At 44.7% G+C, this 21,927-nt stretch overlaps 1 protein-coding gene and 1 pseudogene across 1 annotated transcript; both read right to left on the reverse strand.

Annotated features, from left to right (window-relative positions):
* Nucleotides 1-15,238: 15,238 nt before the first annotated feature.
* Nucleotides 15,239-17,644, reverse strand: LOC123402489 (leucine-rich repeat receptor-like protein FASCIATED EAR2). Its single transcript, XM_045096411.1, has one exon. The coding sequence runs from the start codon at nucleotides 17,484-17,486 to the stop codon at nucleotides 15,639-15,641; it is 1,848 nt and encodes a 615-aa protein (XP_044952346.1). The 5' UTR covers nucleotides 17,487-17,644; the 3' UTR covers nucleotides 15,239-15,638.
* Nucleotides 17,645-19,923: 2,279 nt separating this feature from the next.
* LOC123405471 lies at nucleotides 19,924-21,489 on the reverse strand (annotated as a pseudogene).
* Nucleotides 21,490-21,927: the final 438 nt, after the last annotated feature.

Consider the following 21,927-nt stretch of genomic DNA (forward strand, 5'->3'; position numbering starts at 1 on the left):
TTGGGGATGCCCAAGGAACCCCCAAGGTAATATCGAAGGAAAAATCAAGCGCCTAAGCTTGGGGATGCCCCGGAAGGCATCCCCTCTTTCGTCTTCAACATTATCGGTATATCTTACTTGGAGCTATATTTTTATTCATCACATAATATGAGTTTTGCTTGGAGCATCATTTTATTTTGTTTTTATCTATTACGTGTTATTTAGAGTGAAGTCTGAAATAAACCCTAAAGATGTAGAACTCGACGCAAATGAACCTTCACCATTAAATCCCTAAAGTTTGTACCCTGTACTTTGGAATCCCGGTCGTTTTTAACCTTATGGGAGTATCCAAACGGGGATTTCCTATGTGGAGTCAAAAAGACCGGGATGGAATGGTTATACAGCACATACTTGGAGGAACCACTTGTCAGCAGGAGAAACAAATAGCAAAATAAATATATAAAAGTGTGTGCGTATGGATTCGAATAAGAGAACTACATGGCGGTCTGGCTGTAGCATAGTTGCGGCTGAGACAAAGAGAACTACAGTTCGCTATGACTCTTTCATGTGAACTGAACCACTCTATTTGCATTTATACTCTCTTTGCTCCTTATCGATTAGCCTTCCTTTATTTTCGCCTTTCATCGAAAAAAAATTTATTTCTTCAAGTAAGAAATGTAAAGTGATAAGAGTGAGCCTAAAACGTGTTTTGTATTCATCCTCAGGAGCATCAATATATATTGTACAAGATTACATGAAGTGAGGGAGAAGAGATACACACGCACACACACATACACAAACTATATCTAACCTCTGATCATATGTTTACGTGAGGATAGAGAGGGAAGGTGCATGCATGATCGCATGCACAACAGCGACAGCGTGAGACCAGCACGGGTTCTCAACGGCATAGTCAAACAAGAACAGAACCTCGATGCCGACACGAACCACTGCAGAGTGCTTGACGACGACTGTGTGATCACGGACGATGGCGAAGTCCACACACTCTCCCATGCAGGCGCGACGTCCTAGAGGACAAGGTAGACGTACATGCGCCAGCATGTGATCGGCGATATGGACGATGGTGAGGACGGCCATGAGGCGCTTGCCGATATGGGCTCAAGTCATCGGCCCGTAGCTCGGCTGATTTGGCGCGCCTTTTTCGTGGCCGCGTACAGACTCCAGCTCCGGGTTCCAATGATATTTCCACGGCAAGCTCACCGGCGGCCGGCGACCATCAGTCTTCAAGAGCGCTGCGGTCGTCCAAAGAGCAGTTCACCGGCGGCCGGCGAGCATCGGTCTTCAAGAGTGATGCAGCCGTCCAAAGAGCAGTCACGCGTCAGAACGGCTTTACATCGCCGTGGGACCAATACCATGCCGATGTGGCAGTCAATAATTTGGTCAGAGTTATCGATCCCGGCCCTCAGTTGTCATGTCATCAAATCCACTCCTAAAACAGCCTCAGGCCTTGTTCGGTTGCGTATGGATTCAAGAGGATTGAAGGGGTTTGAAGGGGATTTAAACCCCTTGCAGGTCAAAATACGTCCCATTCCTCGTCAATCCCCTCTAATCCCCTCCCCAAGAGGATTAACCGAACAAGCCCTCAAGGTTGTTTTTGACCGGGATTAGAAGTATAGGGTACATACTTCAGGGATTCAGATATGAGGGTTTTATTTCAGCGGGGTGTACTAATTCAAGGTTTGTTGGAGACTTCACTCTTTATAGTATTGTTTTTCAATAAAAAGTTTCAAGAATTGCATTAGGATGCTTGCATTGCATGCTTTGGTTGGTGCTGTGTAAAAACGGAAACTGGTGTTTTAGTATTTGAATTTTCATATTTTACTGGAATGTGAAAAGTTTCTGAACTTTTTACACAGTGTTGTCATATAAATTTTATAGCATGTCCTAAATTGTAATAATTTTTAGACTTACATAAGTACACTGGTTTCACAAATTGCTACAGACTGTTTTGTTTGCACAAATTGTTGTCATAGTTTTGTTATCTACTTATCATATAGTTTTCATAGCCTATATTGATAGATATCAATTGTGGAAAGGATAGTAAATAGTAGATGATGTTTGCAATTATTATGCAACTTATATTGGCAGTACATAAAGAGTTGATTTATTATTATGTGCACTAACCTATCTCACGAGTTCTTTTCAAGTTTTGGGTGGCTGAATTTTTTGAGAATAGGTGAAACCGGGATACAAGAGGATTGAACAAGATACAAAAGCTCGAGATTGGGGATGCCCAAGGCACCACAAGTAAATATTTGAAGAACTCTAAAGCATCTAAGCTTGGGGATGCTACGCATTCCACCTCTCTTCGTCAACTATCGGTTAGCCTATGTTGAGCCTAAATTTTTATTCGTTCACATGATGCATCCTATTCTTGGACCACTATTTTTCTTTTGCTTGTTGTTTAAATAAAATACTCAGATCCGAAATTCTTTATTAAGAGAGCGAGAGAAAGTCCTCACATAGCTACTTAATTTTTGACTACTCATTGATCTTCACTTATATGTTTTGGAGTAGTTTTGTCATTTACTTTCGTGCTTCACTTATATCCTGTGATTATATGGTTGAATGAATTAAATATCATAAATCTGAAATTAAATATGCTTCATATACTTATCCCATGGGGAGTAATGACTTCACACATAATAGTATAGGCGGTAAAATTTATTGAAAGTTAGCAAACACCGCACTGGTCACTTGAACAATTCATGAAAGAATATTGAAGGAAGAGAGATTCCACATATAAATATACTATATTGAACATCTTCTATGAGTGTGAGCTCATTAATTATTTTCAAACTTGAGTAAATTAGTTGAAATTGGACAAGGAAGACAACTTAATGAATTATGCTTGGGTATATTTGTATAGAAGTTATATTGTTATGGATCCTCCAACATGTGGTACTTGCTTCCACCTCATACTAGCCAAAACTTCCGCATCAAGTAGAAATACTACTTGTGCATCCAAACACCCTTAAACCAGTTTTGCCATGAGAGTCCACTATAGCTGCCTATGGATTGAGTAAGATCCTTCAAGTAATTTTGTTATCGGTGCAAAAAGCAATAAAAATTGCTCCTAAATATGTATGATCTTTTATTTTAAGGGAAAATAAGCGGTGTATGAACTTGTGATGGTAAAGAAATAAAAGCGACGGGCTGCATAATAAAGGTTGCTATCACAAAGGGCAATACAACATGACGTTCCTTTGCATTAAGGGTTTGCACATCCAAAAACAGAAAACGCATGACAACCTCTGCTTCCCTCTGCGAAGGGCCTATCTTTTACTTTCTAGTACTTACGTTTATTCAAGACTCATGGTGATCTTCACTACTTCCTATATTTCGCCTTTTTCTCTTGGCAAGCGTAATGTGTTGGGGAATGATCTAGACATATATATATATCCATACAAATATATTTGATCATGAATTATTATTGTTGACAATTATTTATATGATAAATAAGTTGGGAGGCGAAACATTAAGCCCCTATCTTTCTCTGAGTTCAATGGATGCTATTTATTCTTAAAATATGCTTTGTGTGTTAATAATCAAGGAAGACTATATGATAGTTGAGTATGTAGAATTTGCTAAATCAAAGCTCTTACATAGACCCTTCCTGAAAATAAGATGAATTGCAATTGTTCGATGACTAGGATTATGGTTGTTAGTTTTTAAGAAACTTTTTGGTCTATACTTTAACATGTGAATAACTTGTTACTTGATCATGAGAAGTTTTATGAGATGAGCTACTGTTTATGGTTTATATTGATGCTAGAAAAAGTGGTTGGAAGTATCATTGATCAAACTTGTGGACTTGCTAGCATTCACACTTCATAAATTATTTCTTTTATCATTTACCTACTCGAGGACGAACAGGAGTTAAGCTTGGGGTTGCTGATACGTCTCCAACGTATCTATAATTTATGAAGTATTCATGCCATGTTTACAATAATTTTATATGATTTTGGTATGATTTGATTAGAACTAGCCTGGACTGACGTTGTTTTCAGCAGAACTACCTTGGTGTTGTTTTTGTGCAGAAATAAAAGTTCTTGGAATGAGCTAACAATTTAAGGAGAATATTTTCGGAAAATATAAAAAATACTAGCGAAAGAATCAACCGGAGGGGGTCCACCACCTGCCCCCCCTAGGGCGCGACCCCTTTCTTGTGGGCCCCTCGAACACCGCCTTGACGTGAGACCGACACCAAAAATTCCTATAAATCAAGAAACCTCAAGAAAGAAACCTATATCGGGAGTTCCGCCGCCGCAAACCTCTAGAGCCACGAAAAACCAATGGGGAGCCCATTTCGGCACACTTCCAAAGGAGGAAACCATCACCAGAGGCCATCTTCATCATCCCAGCGGTCTCCATGACGAGGAGGGAGTAGTTCGCCCTCGGGGTTGAGAGTATGTACTAGTATCTATGTGTTTGACTTATCTCTCTCTCTTGTTCTTGAGATGGCACGATCTTGATGTATCGCGAGCTTTATTAATATAGATGAATCATATGGAGCTTTCCATCTCTATATTTTTTTGATGAATTGAGTTTTCCCTTTGAAGTTTTCTTATCGGATTGGGTCTTTAAGAATTTGAGAACAATTGATGTATGCCTTGCGATGGGATATCCGTGGTGGCAATGGGGTGTTCTATTGATCCACTTGATTGATGTTTTGGTGGTCAACTTGCGGGTTCCGTGACCTTGGGAATCTATGCATAGGGGTGGGCACATGTTGTCGTCTTGACTCTTCGGTAGAAACTTTGGGGCACTCTTTGAAGTTCTCTGTGTTGGATTGAACATGATGAATCTGAAATTGTGTGATGCATGTCGTATAATCAAGCCCATGGGTACTTGTGGTGACATTGGAGTATCTATGTGACATTAGGGTTTTGGTTGATGTGTATCCTAAGGTGTTATTTTAGTACGAACTCTAGGGCTGTTCGTGACACTTATAGGGATAGCTCATAAGATTGATCAGAAAAGATAACTTTGAGGTGGTTTTGTACCCTACAATAATTTCTTCGTTTGTTCTTCATTATATGTGACTTTGGAGTGAACTCTTTGTCGCACGTGAGGGATTTATATATTATTCAACTATGTTAGTATTGTTGGGAGAACTTGCACTAGTGAAAGTATGGACCCTAGGCCTTGTTTCCAAGCATTTATACAATGTTTTTCTCATTGTTTACTATTTGTTACCTTGCTGTTTTTATATTTTCAGATTACAAAAAACTATATCTACCATCCATATTACACTTGTATCACCATCTCTTCGTCGAACTAGTGCACCTATACCATTTACCATTGTATTGGGTGTATTGGGGACACAAGACACTCTTTGTTATTTGATTGCACGGTTGCTTGAGAGAGACCATCTTCATCCTATGCCTCCCACAGATTGATAAACCTTAGCTCATCCACTTGAGGGAAACTTGCTATTGTCCTACAAAACTCTACACTTGGAGGCCCACACGAGTCTACAAGAAGAAGGTTGTGTAGTAGACATAAATGGTCACCACAAGATCACTTTATAATAATACCATCATGATGATCTCATGACCACATAAAGATGAACCAACTTCTTTCCTCGTTGAACTGGGGTTGTTTATTATTCAGGTTATTATTACTGTTGACCCATAGTGTGACCTACTATGAACTATGTCTATATCCGAGGACGCAGCTATCGATATATTATACACTCTGCAGAGGTTAGTACACTATACCCACACCACATAACTCATGGCCTGATGATCCCATTCGGGTGGACCAACAACATTCCCTCAAACCAATCTATTGCATGAAACTCTCCCACCACTCCGACAAACTCCCCTTTGGGCTATGCCATGGGTTGCCCCGATGTCAACTCGTGACATCCTCCACCTTTGTGGACCACCACTGTCATGGCAAAACAAACTCATCCCAAGCAGGGACATAGGTATCGTACTACTATGTGCACACAAGGCTTAGGGCCACCTACCCGATCAGGGTAGTACACACACATAACCTTCCCTAGTTGGAGGCACGAGAGAGAGGCATGACAATAGACCGAATAAGGGCCTCCCATCCATGCACATGTTGTTGCACTGGTGATCTCGGTTAGGTGGCACCATGGCTCAGCCAACAGATTTGTTCAAGTTCGATTGATGGCACGTGTAACTTTAACAGTGACGAGCAGAGCCATAATAAAATGATGAAATAACAATTCATATGAGAAAAGTATCAACATAAACATGGATGGGCAACCTAACCATTTAGCATATGAGTCATAACGTCAACAACAATAATTCATTTATTCTACGAGATGCAAATGAGCATGGCATAGTGATGATCATCCATATGACAAGTATTTTCATATGAGACGATAATAATCCATATGTGCGTAGAATTATCACTAGCATATGACATAATTACTAGAATGAAACCTGATAAAAATAATACTAGCAAATAATCAATTAACTCACTATAGTCCAATGAACATGGCATGATGATGAGCATGGATCCACAAGCATATATGTAAGCATTTAATGAAATATACAAACAGTTATTCAATTGTTCAAGTGAAAACCATGGCTATTGCAAGGCCATCATGCAAGTGGCTATTGTGGCTTGCCTGGAGATGAAGAACTAATCGAGAAGAAGTGCAATGAACTCGTGAGAGATTTGCCGGAAAAGTTTCTCTCCGCGTAGAGCTGAGTAGAGGACAAGGGGAAAATGTTAATTTTAAGAATGTAACAATATAGTGAAAATGATACCAACGGGACAGGCTCAATGAATAGTGAACGTGGGCTTTTGAACCACCTCAGTGAGAGTTACGGTTACGAAGATACGAACATTCATTCGGTAGGCAAAAAATGAAATAAAAACTATCCAATTCTGCTCTTAAGGGACAAACGCCCGCTATTTAACCGTTTCGACCCGCGGCTGAAAAACAAAAAGTGTCTTTTCATGATTACGCTTTCAATGAATTGTAAGCATAAAATGGATATGAAGATGTCGAAGAATACACTTTCGCTTACAAGCAGGCACTCCAGTGCTCTATCTCCTCCTCAACTCCTTCTCCTTCCTCCCAGCACGGTAGAGGAGAGGCGAGGTAGAGAACGTGTCGACGCTCATTCTAGTGACTCCGGCCATCTACAACCTAGGTGAGGGAACTAGTGGCCTCGGAAGCGAGTGATACACCCGTACAGGTGTAGCACGCGCGCCGGGGAGGTCCGAAGCAGCGGTGACTTGGAGCGCCCACAGACATGGCCTTGGGTAATGATGGGCATAGCACTCTCGTCATGGAGAAGGTGGTTAGGGTCACTGGGAAGGCTTGTCGTAGCTAGGGAGAGCTGTGAGGAGGGTTATAGGGAGAATTGTGCTTGGGCTTGCTCTAATTTGAGTCGAGGTTGAGGCGTCCATGACGGCCATAGGAGGGGCATTGGAGCTCTTCGAGCTCGTTGGAGGGGTTGGGAGGACTAAGGGACACTCGAGGGTCAGTGGACATCTTGCGTTGGGCCATGAATCAGACCGAGTCCAATGATGCTGGTCACAGAGTAAGATGGGCCAAGTAGAGGTGGTACATGGTGTTGGAAATATGCCCTAGAGGCAATAATAAATTAGCTATTATTATGTTTCCTTGTTCATAATAATCGTTTATTATCCATGCTAGAATTGTATTGATTGGAAACTCAAATACATGTGTGGATACATAGAAAACACACTGTCCCTAGTGAGCCTCTAATTGACTAGTTCGTTGATCAAAGATGGTCAAGGTTTCCTGGCCATAGGCAAGTTTCGTCACTTGATAACGGGATCACATCATTGGGAGAATGATGTGATGGACAAGACCCAAACTATAAACGTAGTTTATGATCGTGTCAGTTTATTGCTACTGTTTTCTGCATGTCAATGTATCTGTTCCTATGACCATGAGATCATGCAACTCCCGGACACCGGAGGAATACCTTGTGGGTTATCAAACGTCGCAACGTAACTGGGTTACTATAAAGGTGCTCTACAGGTATCTCCGAAGGTGTTTGTTGGGTTGGCATGGATCAAGACTGGGCTTTCTCGCTCCTTGTGACGGAGAGGTATCTCGGGGCCCACTCGGTAATACAACATCACAACAAAGCCTTCCAAGCATTGTGACTAAGGAGTTAGTTATGGGATCTTGTATTACGGAACAAGTAAAGAGACTTGCCGGTAACGAGATTGAACTAGGTATAGAGATACCGACGATCGAATCTCGGGCAAGTAACATACCGAAGGACAAAGGGAATAGTATACGGGATTATATGAATCCTTGACATAGAGGTTCAACCCATAGAGATCTTCGTAGAATATGTAGAAACCAATATGGACATCCAGGTCCCGCTGTTGGTTATTGACCAGAGAGTGTCTCAGGTCATGTCTGCATAGTTCTCGAACCCGCAGGGTCTGCACACTTAAGGTTCGGTGACATTTCGGTATAGTTGAATTATATGTGTTGGTGACCGAAGTTTTGTTCGGAGTCCCGGATGAGATCCTGGACGTCATGAGGAGTTCCGGAATGGTCCGGAAACGAAGATTGATATATAGGAAGTTGGTGTTTGGATTCCAGAAGGTTTTCGGGCATTGTCGGCAGTGTACTGGGAGTGACGAATGGGTTCCGGGGGGCCACTGGGTGGGCCCACCATGCCCCAAGGGGTCCACGTGGGTTTATTGGATGCAGAATAAGGTATAATGGGCTGACAAAGTCATCCAAGGAAAGCCCATGAGGAAAAAGTGGAAAATCCAAAAGAGGTGGGAAAATAAGGAAGGAGTCCTAATCCAAGTGGGATTGGAGGAGAACTCCTCCCTTCCCCACTTCGGCCGACCCAAGGAGGCCTTCCTTGGCGCGCCAAGGCTGCCTCCCCCCCCCCCCCCTCCTATATATACTAGAGATTTAGAGCTTTTGATACACAACTTTGCCACGTGCTGCCCTCTCCTCTAGATTGTAGTTCTTCCTCTAGATCGGTTTTCTGCGGAGCTCGGGCGGAGCCGTGCGGTAATAGATCATCACCATCACCGGTGCGCCGTCGCGCTGCTGGAGAACTTATCTACTTCCCCGTATCTCTTGCTGGATCAAGAGGGCGGAGATCGTCATCGAGTTGTACCTGTGCGGGACGCAGAGGTGTCATCCGTTTGGCACTTGATCGGAACGGGTCATGGGACGGATCGCGAGACGGATCGTGGGACGGTTCGAGGGACGAATCGTGAAGACGTACCACTACATCAACCGTGTTTATTAACGCTTCCGCTTAGCGATCTACAAGGGTATGTGGATCCAATCTCTCTCTCATAGATGAACATCACCATGATAGGTCTTCGTGTGCGTAGGAAAAATTTTGTTTCCCATGCAACGTTCCCCAACACATGGATCCTCAAGAGCGGGCCACATTGTTCTGGACTGAAATGATAGTGGCGCCGGAGGACAACTACGATGCAGTGTAGATGGTGGTCAGGGGGACGGCGCCAGATGACCATGCAAGACCCTTAGTTCTGGAGCCGAAGGAAGAAGAAGAAGCGATGCATGTGGTCGTCAGGGCCTCGGAGCCAGGCAACCGTACCATGCCTATTGTTCTGGACGACAGCGAGGATGAGGAGATGATGCATGCCATGGTCGTGCCTGAGGAAAACTACAATGGCAAGGCCCCCTGCCGCTCCACGAGCCTCCAGGGTCGCCGCGGCTAGGATTTAGTGCTACTATGTAAGATTTACCCTCAATCCCCATTCTCCTTTTACTCAATCTCGATCGAAACCCTAAAAAATCCATCGCCACTTACTACTCATGAAGATGTGTTGATCCATCCTATCGCTACTTACCTTGATTCCCCGTTCCCCTAGCATGCAGATCAAATGTGCGGACCAATTTTAAACATAGATCGAATACTAAAATTGTAAGCGAGGAGGTGAAACTAGGGCTTACCGCCATTGCCTAAGTGTTGCTGGTGATGGACGTCAGTGGTCGAATTGCTCTTCTCTGAACCACTGATCGTCGTTGCCGATGTGAAAGTGGAGAGAGGAGAGAGACAACGACGAGGGTAATTATGACGACTCTTTGAGAAACAACGCGACATCTCGAGCATGGCTCCTCGCTTGAAGTCGGGGACGTCCACGTGCATCAAGTGATCATGCGTGAAAAAAAACTATCGATTCGACGGTTCCCAACGGGCCTTGTCTCAAGGTGATTTTTTCGTGCTATGCAGGACGAACAATGAACGCATTCAATCAAACGGACCATTTTTCCATTTTCTTCTCCCACGGTCCTGATTGGGGTCTATGCGCACAACCAAACACGCCAAACTAATGTTGGTATCCACTCACGCCACATGAGAAAAAAGGTGTTCTTCCCCAAAATAAGATTGGATTCACCGCAAAATTATTTTAACGCAATCCTTTGTTTGTTACACAACTGCAAAGGGATAGCCAGTCCCGCTCCTCGGTGTTAGCAAAAAAACAGCACTGGTTCATTCATCAGAAGCAGGAGCAACTCCCACAAGGTTAAAAATCGGTCTTGCCGAGTCACGCAAATACTTCAATATACCCAATACACACATTTGGGAAATGAGATCAAACAATTTTCTTAAACGGAGGCATGAGATTTGTCTCATCAATTAAATAAGGAAAAACAGAGTTTAGAGTTTTACAAAGCACCCACAAACACGGCATGGCAATTACTCATGGAAAATGATACACTTTTAAAGGTTGCATTTGACGTATGTGAAAGCACAATTGCTCCCTAGGGTGGTTTTGATAATTGATCACAACATATGCATCATTCGACTAATATTTTTATCCAAGTATATTTCAGAAAAGTTCAAATGATGCTTTGGCTAAAGGCTTATGTGGAGATGCCCCTTGATGCAAGAAAGGAATAAGATTGTCTCAAGCTTCAAGATAGAAGACTCTTCATTTTATATTTGTGAGAAATCACTTTTGAGTCCATAGGAGAGCCAGTACTATTAAAAGGGCGTGACATATTAAAATGAACTGGCTGCTCAAGTGCTCAAAGTTATCCACCAAAATACTCAGTCACTTTCCAACATAACCATTTTGTCAATTACCACACACTCAAATTCGGTGCCACCAACTTTCCCATTTCAGCACCACCGAGTTTGATCTCAAACAGAACCCTAGCCATTCCCACCAAACCTGTGCAATCGAAACCATATCGGTGCTACCGAGTTTGGGTGACCAACTTTTTGTTATCTCGGTACACAAAATCAGAATTTTCGAGTTTGAGTATCGGTGTGCAAGACAATTTCAAATAAGTAGACATTGAAGATTTTGTTGGAGAAGAGATGACCCCATGGAATGATGAACTAATCATGCAATTCTACTCAACTGTTCATTCTTATGGAGATGGTTCTATTGTTTGGATGACTGATGGTCACAAGTATGAGTCAACGATTGATGAGTGGGCCACAATCATTGGTGTCCCTAAGCAGAAAGAGAGTGATGTTGATGTATACTCTGAGCCGAAGATGAGTCACAACTCCATGGCCAACATGTACGAGCTAATTCCTCATAAGTTTTTGGTAATTCACAAGATGGGCTCTGTGTACTTCCTGCAAGCGGGAATACCCACAACTAACACCATTCTGAGACACACCTTCATGCCTAAATCAGGTGATGATAAGATGATTAGAGGTCACTCCATCAATTTGTTGCACCATTTGGACTCTCACACTATATTCGGAGTCATGGACTTGATAGTAGAGACTATTCGGAGGACTGTTGCTGATCAGAAAATATCTTGTGGTGAAGTTAGACAAGCATGCATATCTTCTTGATCGTCCCCATTTACCTCTTCAGTCAGAATTTAAAGACAGTGAAGTGGTGATGGATGACAATGATCCCAGCTCAGCTGCAGCTAGAATGGCAGTAGAGGCAGCAGAAGCTGAGTCTGCTAGAAATGTGCCACCACCAGTTCCACACCTCAGAACTCAAGCTTAGCAAATGGCATTTCTAGTTATCTTTGTCCAAGGTATGGAGAAGAACATCCAGAAGATGCTGCAAAACTAGAAGAGTCTAGAGAGAGTCGTGGAAACAAAGTTTCATGACATGGATGTGAAGGTAACGAAGTTGACCACTATAGTCAAACAGCTTCAACATGAAGTTGACTCACTGCAGATTCCACACCCAGATGATGACGATGATGATGATGATGAAGAGTCGCCTCCTCTCACTACCACTCAGTTCAGCACCAGGCCTAGGTCAGCTGTTGTACCTTCTCCGGATACAAGACAAGCTTCATCAGCTCAAGCATCTGCACCTTCAGCTCCAGCTCCCGCTCAAGCACATCTAGTATTTACTCTTCCATCTCTAGGACACTCAACAGAAGCCTTCATGGACGCTCTTCTGTCGACTCCGTCATCAGCTGCCCAGAGAGACGATTAGCTTTATATTTTTGAACTTTTTGGTAATTTGTTGCCAAAGGGGGAGAAATGTATAGATCATAAGGCTTTGAGAGAGAGAGAGCTTTTGACATTATTTGCTCTCATTTGGTTTTACAAAACTTTTGTCTTTTGGATGAACTTATCGAGTTACCTATGTTTGATCATACGCTTTGCTTGGTTGATGCTACGTTGTTATCCTTTTAAGCTATTTATATGATGATCATTCACTTGTCTTGTTGGTGTTATGTGCATTACTATTCCTTCTTATCTTGTATGCGCACCACCAAGTTGTATGTGACATGGAAGAGTGACCCATGATCCCAATTGATTGTGCATTTGCATTCAAACACAAATTTTAAATAATGCACAAATTTAGGGGGAGCTCTTGCTTTTCACATACTTCTCAAGCGTCGATGCTAATCATTGATTATATATTTTGTCGAAGATTTGATGTATATGTTGTCATCAATTACCAAAAAGGGGGAGATTGAAAGCACAATTGCTCCCTAGGGTGGTTTTGATAATTGATCACAACATATGCATCATTGGACTAATATATTTATCCAAGTATATTCCAGAAAAGTTCAAAAGATGCTTTGGCTAAAGGCTTATGTGGAGATGCCCCTTGATGCAAGAAAGGGATAAGATTGGCTCAAGCTTCAAGCTAGAAAAGTCTTCGTTTTATATTTGTGAGAAATCATTTTTGAGTCCATAGAAAAGTCGATACTATTAAAAGGGAGTGAGGTATTAAAATGAACTGGTTGCTCAAGTGCTCAAAGTTAGCCACCAAAATACTGAGTCATTTTTCCCAGATAACCATTATGTCCAATACCACACACTCAAATTCAGTGCCACCAACTTTCACATTTCGACACCACCAAGTTTGATCTCAGACAGAACCCTAGTCATTCCCACCAAATCGGTGCAACCGAAACCATATCGGTGCTACCGAGTTTGGTGACCAACTTTCTGTTGTGTCGGTACACAAAATCAGAATTTTCGAGTTTGAGTATCCGTGTCACCGAGTTGTGTCATCTGACCATTAGCCACCTTTTCGGTGCCACCGAGTTGTGTATATCGGTTCCACCGAGATTCAAAAGTTGTTGCCTTTAGTGCAAGTCGGTACCACTGAGTTTATGACTTCGGTGTCATTGAGTTTGCCACTTTAGGTGTAACGGTTGGATTTTGTGTGCTGCCTATATATACCCCTTCACCCACATCTTATTCGTGGGAGAAGTACTCAGAACACACACTTCATTGCCAGATCCATTTTTCTGAGAGAGAGCCACCTACTCATGTGTTGAGACCAAGATATTTCAATCAAAATATTTGAAACTTGATCTCTACCCTCCCCAAGTCGATTTCCACCAAATCAGTCTCTCCTACCCATACCTATTCTATGAGAGTGATTTTGTGTTGAGGAGACTATCTTTAGAAGCACAAGAGCAAGGAGTTCATCGTTCTACCACATCTATTATCTTTTGAAGGGTGGTGCCTCCTAGATTGGTTAGGTGTCGCTTGGGAGCCTCCTACTTTGTGTTGTGAAGTTGAACCAAGATGATTGTAAGGGCAAGGAGATCACCTACTTTGTGAAGATTTACCGTGAATAAGGCTAGTCCTTCGTGGGCGGAAACCGTGGTGGAATAGACAAGGTCGCTTCTTCGTGGGCCCCTTGCAGATGGAGCCCTCTATGAACTCTCGCAGTCGTTACCCTCTGTGGGTTGAAGTCTCCACTAACATGGACGTACGATAGCGCCATCTATCGAAACCATGCCAAAAATCGCATGTCAACCTCATGCGTCCGATCTTCCTACCTTACTTCTTTACTTTACACTTGCATGTTTTACATTCCGCTCCTACACTCTTAGAACTACATGTGTAGGGTGTGATTGACTTGCCATAACTGCCAAAAACTACCCCTCAACTAAAATTGAGAAAAAGATAAATTTTTATTTTATCAAGTAGTCTAATCACCTATCTCTAGAGATAATTTCTATCGTACAGTCTGAAGCAATCCACCAAAGGCAGTAGAATTTAAGTTACAAAACCAATAAACGTCGCATCCCAGGTTCGTATCAAAAGCTCTGAACAAACCTAATTTGCTAGGAAAATGTGACATCATGAGAAAATTCCGTGGTGTGCAGTGTGACATTGTTTGCAGCATCGCCCGCTAAAGAGATTGGATCATTTGCCCCAGTCTACTTGGGCATTTGATAATTTACAACGCTTTACGTGGGATTAGATTATTTGCCCTGTTTTTCTCTCCTTTGGATAATATGTCCTTTTTATTTACTGTAATCATTTTTGACTTTTAATCCCCATTTTCACCATGTGAAATGACTCTACTGCCCATGTGGTAAATTAGCAATTCTTTCTTTTCTCCCCTAAAGTAGATGTGGGTAAACAAGAACCTGATTCCATATCAGGACTGGCTAATTTTATTGCAAGAATTTCGTCCTTTCGAAAAGCATGATGCTGATTCCCCTCCTTTTTCAAAAATAAGAATCGGAATGACGAATACAGTAAGAATCCTTGCGCCGCAATTGCACTGCATTGTGGAGTTACTTGTTCAGTGGCAGCTTGTTTCACCTCTATTGGTCTGAAAATAGGAGCGCTTGCCATGACATCAGAGAGAATGGTTGCCGCATCGCTGGGAAGTGGGAACTATAACATGACACTCAAAATAGTAAACTAATATTACTACAGTACAACAAATGCAAGTCTAAATGTAGAGTTCTATATAGATCAGTGACCTCCAATCAAATTGACACAGCATCAAAAGGTTGATCTATGATATTAAAATCAAAATAAGTTATGAACTGGACAGGAATTCAGAATTTAGACTCAAACCTGCCTCAGCATGATAAAAAGGATACATGGTATTTACATCTGAAATTGCTCATGGTACAACATTCATCCGTTGGTGGCCAACGCACCACCTAATCATGTACATCCACTGAAACAGGAGTTGTTGATCTCAACTAGAAACTGGTGCACAATCCTCTGAAATGGCAGGATTACAACCAGCAGATTTTCGCAAGGATGCAAATACACCAGAAAAAGTTTTAGACCTCCGTAGAACAACAATACTAGGCCAACAACACTAGGCGTAATACCTGATCATTCAAACAAGCTAGACAACTTGCTTTTGTCAAGAATAGCTGCACACTAAAATCACTCAAACTTCGCACACATTCTCGTATTTACAGAACTTATTGTCCGATCCACCCTCTAACCTCAATACTCTATCCTCACAGGCCGAAACACGAAATTCCTAGCCTTGGGGGAGCATAGCAAGGTTGCCAACGACACAAAGAAGCTAGTCATCGTGCTGATAGAGAACGCCCCAAGGGACACCCATCCATTCTCTCCATGCCAGTCACTGAGCCAGCCATGACGATTATTTCTGGCTATTTTCCCTTCTGGCATCGTTCCATCCATAGTGCACCCTTCCCCACCGCATATCCCAGGGTTTCCTGCCAACGCTCCTGGGAATTTCCGCAGTCCATCGGTTGCTGGCAAAGGCCCAGATAGGCTATTGTAAGAGAGGTTAAGGGCTTCGAGCTCTGTCATGGCAGCAATTACAGGAGGCACCTCCCCTGACAGTCCATTATGTGAGAAGTCCAGCGTTCGCAGCCTTCCCATCCCCCCAAGCCCTGCAGGGATCTGCCCAGCTAAGTAATTACAAGAAAGGTTCAGATACTCCAATCCCTTCATTGCAACCAGCCCTTCAGGTATCTCTCCATGGAGCAAATTCGTTGATAGATCTATACCAGGGGCTGCTCGAAGATCATAGCCCAGTTCAAGCTGCTGGCCTGTGGCATCTACAGATGCTGATACAAACAGTTGAGGTGAAATCATAGCACCTGCTGGAATGCCCTGACCACCTCCTGCGCCATTAAGCACTGAACTTGCATTGAAACCACCATCAGGAATGAAACCCTCAAACCTATTGCCAGACAAATCAAGCCATTGGAGAACCGGGAATGAGAACATCCAATCTGGTAGCTGGCCAGAGAGCTGGTTATCAGCCAGCGACAGCGACCTCAGGCTCTGCCATTTCCCCACAGCACCACTGAGCTGCCCGGTGATCTCATTTCCCGACAAGATCACCACCTCAAGAGACCGGCACCCAGCCAGTGGCAGCGGAATCTCACCAGATATCCTGTTGTTCGACAAATCTAGAACCTTCAGACTATCAAGTGCATCAAGCTCCGGCCGCAGCGCCCCAGAGAGCTGATTCCCCCCGAGACGCAGGTACAGAAGCTGGAAGCAGCCGGCAAGCCCAGCAGGCACTAGACCGGACAGCCGGTTATGTGACAAATCCAGCGCCTGCAAGTAGGTCAGGTTCCCAATCCCAGGCGGGATCTCCCCGGACAGCTGATTGTCCGCAAGGAACAGGCCCTGCAGGCTCCGTATCGCGGTTATCCCCGCAGGGATCTCGCCGGAGAAGCGGTTGTGGGAGAGGTCGAGGAGGAGGAGGCTGGATGCGTCGGGGTCGGCGACGATACGCGGCGGGACGGCACCAGAGAGGGCGTTGCTGGAGAAGTCGAGGGCAACGAGGCGCGAGGAGAAGGAGAACCACGGGGAAAGTGGGAATCCGAGAGAGTTGGACGAGAGATTGAGGGTGCGGAGGGCCGGGAGCGAAGCAGGGAGGCAGGTGGGGATGGCACCGGAGAGCGCGTTGCGGGAGAGGTCGAGGTCGACAAGCGAGCGCGGTAGGGAGCAGGGGAGCTCGCCGGAGAGGGCGTTGGCGGAGAGGTCGAGCTCTCGAAGGCGGCGTAGGAGCGCGAGCGAAGGGGCCGGGAGCGGCCCGGAGAGGTTGAGGCCCGGGAGCGCGAGCGCCGCGACGGAGGGTGGAGCGGCCACGGCGGCGGCGGCGGGTGGGTGGAGCGAGACGCCGAGCCAGGACGCGGAGAGCGGTCCGTGCCAGGAGGAGAGCGCCACGCGGGAGGGCGGGGCGAGGGACGCCCGGAAGGCGAGTAGCGCAGCGCGGTCGGTGGAGGCGGGGGCCACGGGGCGCGGCCCGGCGGCTAGGAGCAGAAGCAAGAGGGCGAGGACGAGGACGAGAGGGGTGGCCGGCATGGTGGTTCGGTTGTGGTGGCGTTGGCCGGCTAGGGTTTTGCGGGGTTTGAACGCTGCCGGCGTGGGAGGTGGTGGCTGGGCAGTGGGAGAGAGTGGATCGGTGACAGTGCAGCGGGGCGCGGGGTGGAAGGTGATTGTGCGTCGTGTCTCGTGTGGGCGTGCGGTAATTTGGAGGAAAATGGTGGCGATGGGGAAGAATCGTTTTCTCGAGCCGGAATGGACGGGTGGCGACGGCGCATTCGCGGGATGCACCGGTGAATGTCGTGGAGTTTCCCATCCGGCCTCCGATAGAACAATAGGCCTTTTTGTTTTAGAAGTCTTGGGATTTTTTAAATTCCAACTAAAAAGTCCCAGTCCCTATTCATTTGTTTTTATGGATTAAACAGGGATTAGAGGTCATTAAATGATATGCAAAAAGATCATGTTACCCCTAATAATATACTACAAGTTATTAAATGACATGCTAGAAGTAGGGACACTGTTGGAAAAGTGTCAAAAAAGTCTCAAAAAGACTCTCATAGAGACTTCTTTTTGTAGTTCCAAATAGCTCATTTTAGTCCCTAAAAATCTCTCTTGTTTGTTTCATATGGGACTAAAAGAAACTTTTTTTAGTCCATACATCAAAAAGTCCCTGGAAACAAACACCCCCATAATGCTAGACGTACGAAAGGATACGAACTTTTATAGGCTGAGTAGGGGCAGCCATCCGACGTGGTTGCAAACGCGGGCTGAGGCGAGAAAACATAGACGTGCCGCAGTTTACGTAGGTTAATAACTAATAGTAAATATGTCCGTACGTTGCAACGGGTTCATTGCGGGGCAAACACCTAGATGCAACAAGCATATCTAGTCATGTGTATGCAATTAAGCTAATTGATAACTCAAAGAAAGAGGAGAATATATGAAACTTCAAGAATTACTCCAGCATCATGCCCAAGAATTACCGTAACCAAGTCAAATCCACAATATCCAGGTATATGTAGTCATTAACATGAAATTTCTTGGTCTAATCCTTGGCTAGTAACATTATTTTTCTAGACAAAACAAACTGAAACAGGGACTTGTATCATATCAGCGAAACTGAAATTGTGAGCAATCGGAAGGAGCACCAATTTTCAGAAAAAATAAACTGAAACTGCGATAGATCCAAGGTGGGGGATGAGTTACACGGGCTTGTATTATACAGCAGGGCAAACAAAGGAAAATTGGTTGAATTCATGCAGCAACGACGTGCATGACCTTTGGTAACATCTAAATTTATCAAATCAATCATGTATTTCCGTGTAACATCTTCTTTTGGAATAAAAAACTATGACCCATTAAATATGATAATTCGAACTTAGTCTTACCAACTCACATTTTTTTAAACCTCCACTGATGATTGTAATAACAACACAAAAGAATTCAGTCGACACAATAAAGTGAGACACACATCAAATCTTGGGGCATGCATAGCCTGTTGCATTTGGCAGACATGCTGTAGAGAGCCCTTTGTTTCAGTGGTCTATTCCAGATCCTTTCAGTGGCATGTTGGTAAGTTATTCACTACATGGATTTTGTCACAACCATCATTCAGTGTCTATCTGAATATATTGTACATCTGTTTGGCTGCGTTCCCTATTTCTGGAGCGGATCAGTAGCCACTCCACTACACTTTTCTTTGTGTTGCAGCAGAAGCAGAAGCAGGTCTGCGGGATGGACGCTGATGAGCAGCTCCACCGTGTTCCTCCACATGCCCGACGAGCAGCTCGTCCGTGTTGCCCGCATGGCCGACAAGCAGCTGCAGCCGGGTGTCGCGCTAGATGCGATGGCTCCTGTCGATCTTGTCCAGATTCGGTGACGGCGGAGAAAGCACGGGCACCGCGGAGCGGAGGGACGAGGGAGAAAACAGTGGAGGTATGGGGGCGCCGCGGCAGAGGAGCCGCCATGGAAGGTCACTACGTCGGCGTTGACAGCGGGCGAGCGCGCGCGTCCGAAGGCCCCGCCTCCATGCCTCCCCTCTGCTCGCCACCATGGAAAAATAAATTACAATTTTTTTTTGGCCCATGCAGGTCTTGAACACTCTAACCACCTGAGCTAATAGGCCATTGTTAGATATTTTAGACAGAATTCGAATATAGTATGGTGTGACAAGATTAGTTGGGAATAATACAAGAGTAGTTTTTCTTTTTTGAGAGAACAATAAGGAGTAGTTGGGAAACAATTGTAGGTCTGAGTCTGACATTAGCCTCCGTAGTGCATGCATGATTGAAGATTATGGTGTTCAGGGCTTTGGCTGAAAACATCTACTCTGCCACGGTAATTCAGCCCCTAGCTTTCTAAAAAAAGAGTAATTCAGCTCCGAAACGCTCAATGACAATGTACAAGGTATCATTTACGGATATATGGAACAAACGGATGACTCATCAGAGGCCCTTAGGCCTATGCCGATTTCAGAGTTGACAGCATGTCTGAAACAACTTAGCACACCCAACATTACTGATCAGCACCTAAAAACTGGTCTCATCTCTACTATTCAGGACTTGCACTGGCCAGGGACTCCAAGACGCACCTCTTCAGCTCCTGGAACTCTGCTCCAGACAGGGATGCTTCAACCAAAAGCCTACGTAATGTTGCCTCAGATGCTTCATCGTAATCCTTCCTCCTCTTCAGAACCAAATGGCCGCTGAGCTCCCAGACTGCTGGATTGATTGTAATGTCGAGAAATTCGTGGCTCGCCTTTCCAGAAGTCTGCTTCTCGGCATAGCACTGGTCGATCGAACATTTCAGAGGGAGATAAAAATATTAAGCCGATAGTCCAGTTCTAGATCAAAAATAAAACTGAGGTTGCATTTGCAATATTGTACTGTAGTAGAAGGAATACTCTCTTGGAAGATTCAGAGATAAGAACATTGAAAGGTCTGTTATTCTCTTGAAGAAGATACATGCATTTGAGACAACCTATGACAGATCCTCCAGCCCCCCTCCTCCTTCAAATACAAAGCCGCTTACTGGGTACTGCACCAGCTGAGAAATGCTGACACCGTTCCCTACGACTGTTAGTTCCTCTGTTGGCGCCTTTTTGACTGGATATTGCACTTTCAGATAGTATGCCTGACAAGCAATATTTGTGAGAGGGGATCATAAGGTGGAGATAATCAATGAAGTTTGAGTATGACTAACTTGGAAGTGGAGGTGATTGGTTGTTGCAAAGGCACCCAGACTGTTATAGCCAACTCTGAAGAAGGGATTTCTTGCCTCCTTTGCGACGTACAAGGCCAGTAAGAAGCTCTCTTGATCAACCCTTTGCGGTAAGCATTCCTGGACTTGAGGGAGCAAAAGCACATGACAATACCCAATTGGGCTCACCTATGACACATAATACAGAAATGATAAACCAGTTTTCAATCTGTCCGAGGTAGAAGTAATATCAGAGATGGAGACACACCGACGTTGATCAAAATGATGTTAGGAGAAGCTGAAAGAGTGGGAGGAGCTACGTCAAAATACTAGGCAGAATCATTCTCAGTTTCTTGGAACCTGAAGATCACCTCCTCTGGTTTAACTTTAGTGAAATTGAACTTCTCACTATGAAATGGCTGGAGGACTTGGTTCATTCCAAATTCAGTTGGCCGCTTCTTCTGGTCACGCCCTTATATCAATGTTGCAACAAAATTGTGTTCTCCAGGTAGCACGTGTGACAAGTAGCAAATTCAGCTAGGGAAAGCGGGTCTGTGGGATGGACGCTGACGAGCAGCTCGTCCGTGCTCCCTGCATGGCCGACGAGCAGTTGTAGCCGGGTGTCGCGCGAGATGCGATGGATCCTGTCGATCTTGTCCAGATTCGGTGAGGGCGGAGAAAGCACGGGCACCGCGGAGCGGAGGGACAGGGGAGCAAACGGTGGAGGTATGGGGGCGCCGCGGTAGAGGAGCCGCCATGGAAGGTCACTACGTTGGTGTTGACAGCGGGCGAGCGCACGCGTCCGACGACCCCGCCTACATGCCTCCCCTCTGCTCGCCGCCATGGACGGTCACTGCATCGGCGTTGACTACTCGCGAGCGCGGGCGTCCGACACCCCGCCTCCGTGCCTCCCCTCTGCTCCTCCTCTCGCCCGAGTAGCGTGCTCGCTGCATCCTTCACGTGCTCGCCGCCGTCGTCCTGCTCCCGATCGGATCGGGAGCGCCGCTGCTCGATCTATCGCCCCAAAAAATTTCGAACCGTTTTTTCATAACTCAATGAGGATTGCGGGTTGAATATCCAAAACATCAAGGACTTTTTTGCAAAACAACGGCGACGTACGGCAGAAGTAGTAGCTACTTTATTACTATATATATATATATATATATATATATATATATACTAGGGAGAGACTAGGACCCATGAAGAAGAAAAAACGGAGCAGCTCGGTTGCCCTCGTTCCAGATTTTTTAAAGCGCCGCCGCGAACGACTTCGGCACGTCGG

The sequence above is a fragment of the Hordeum vulgare genome, chromosome 6H (genome assembly GCF_904849725.1).
Source record: "Hordeum vulgare subsp. vulgare chromosome 6H, MorexV3_pseudomolecules_assembly, whole genome shotgun sequence".
NCBI lineage: Eukaryota > Viridiplantae > Streptophyta > Magnoliopsida > Poales > Poaceae > Hordeum > Hordeum vulgare.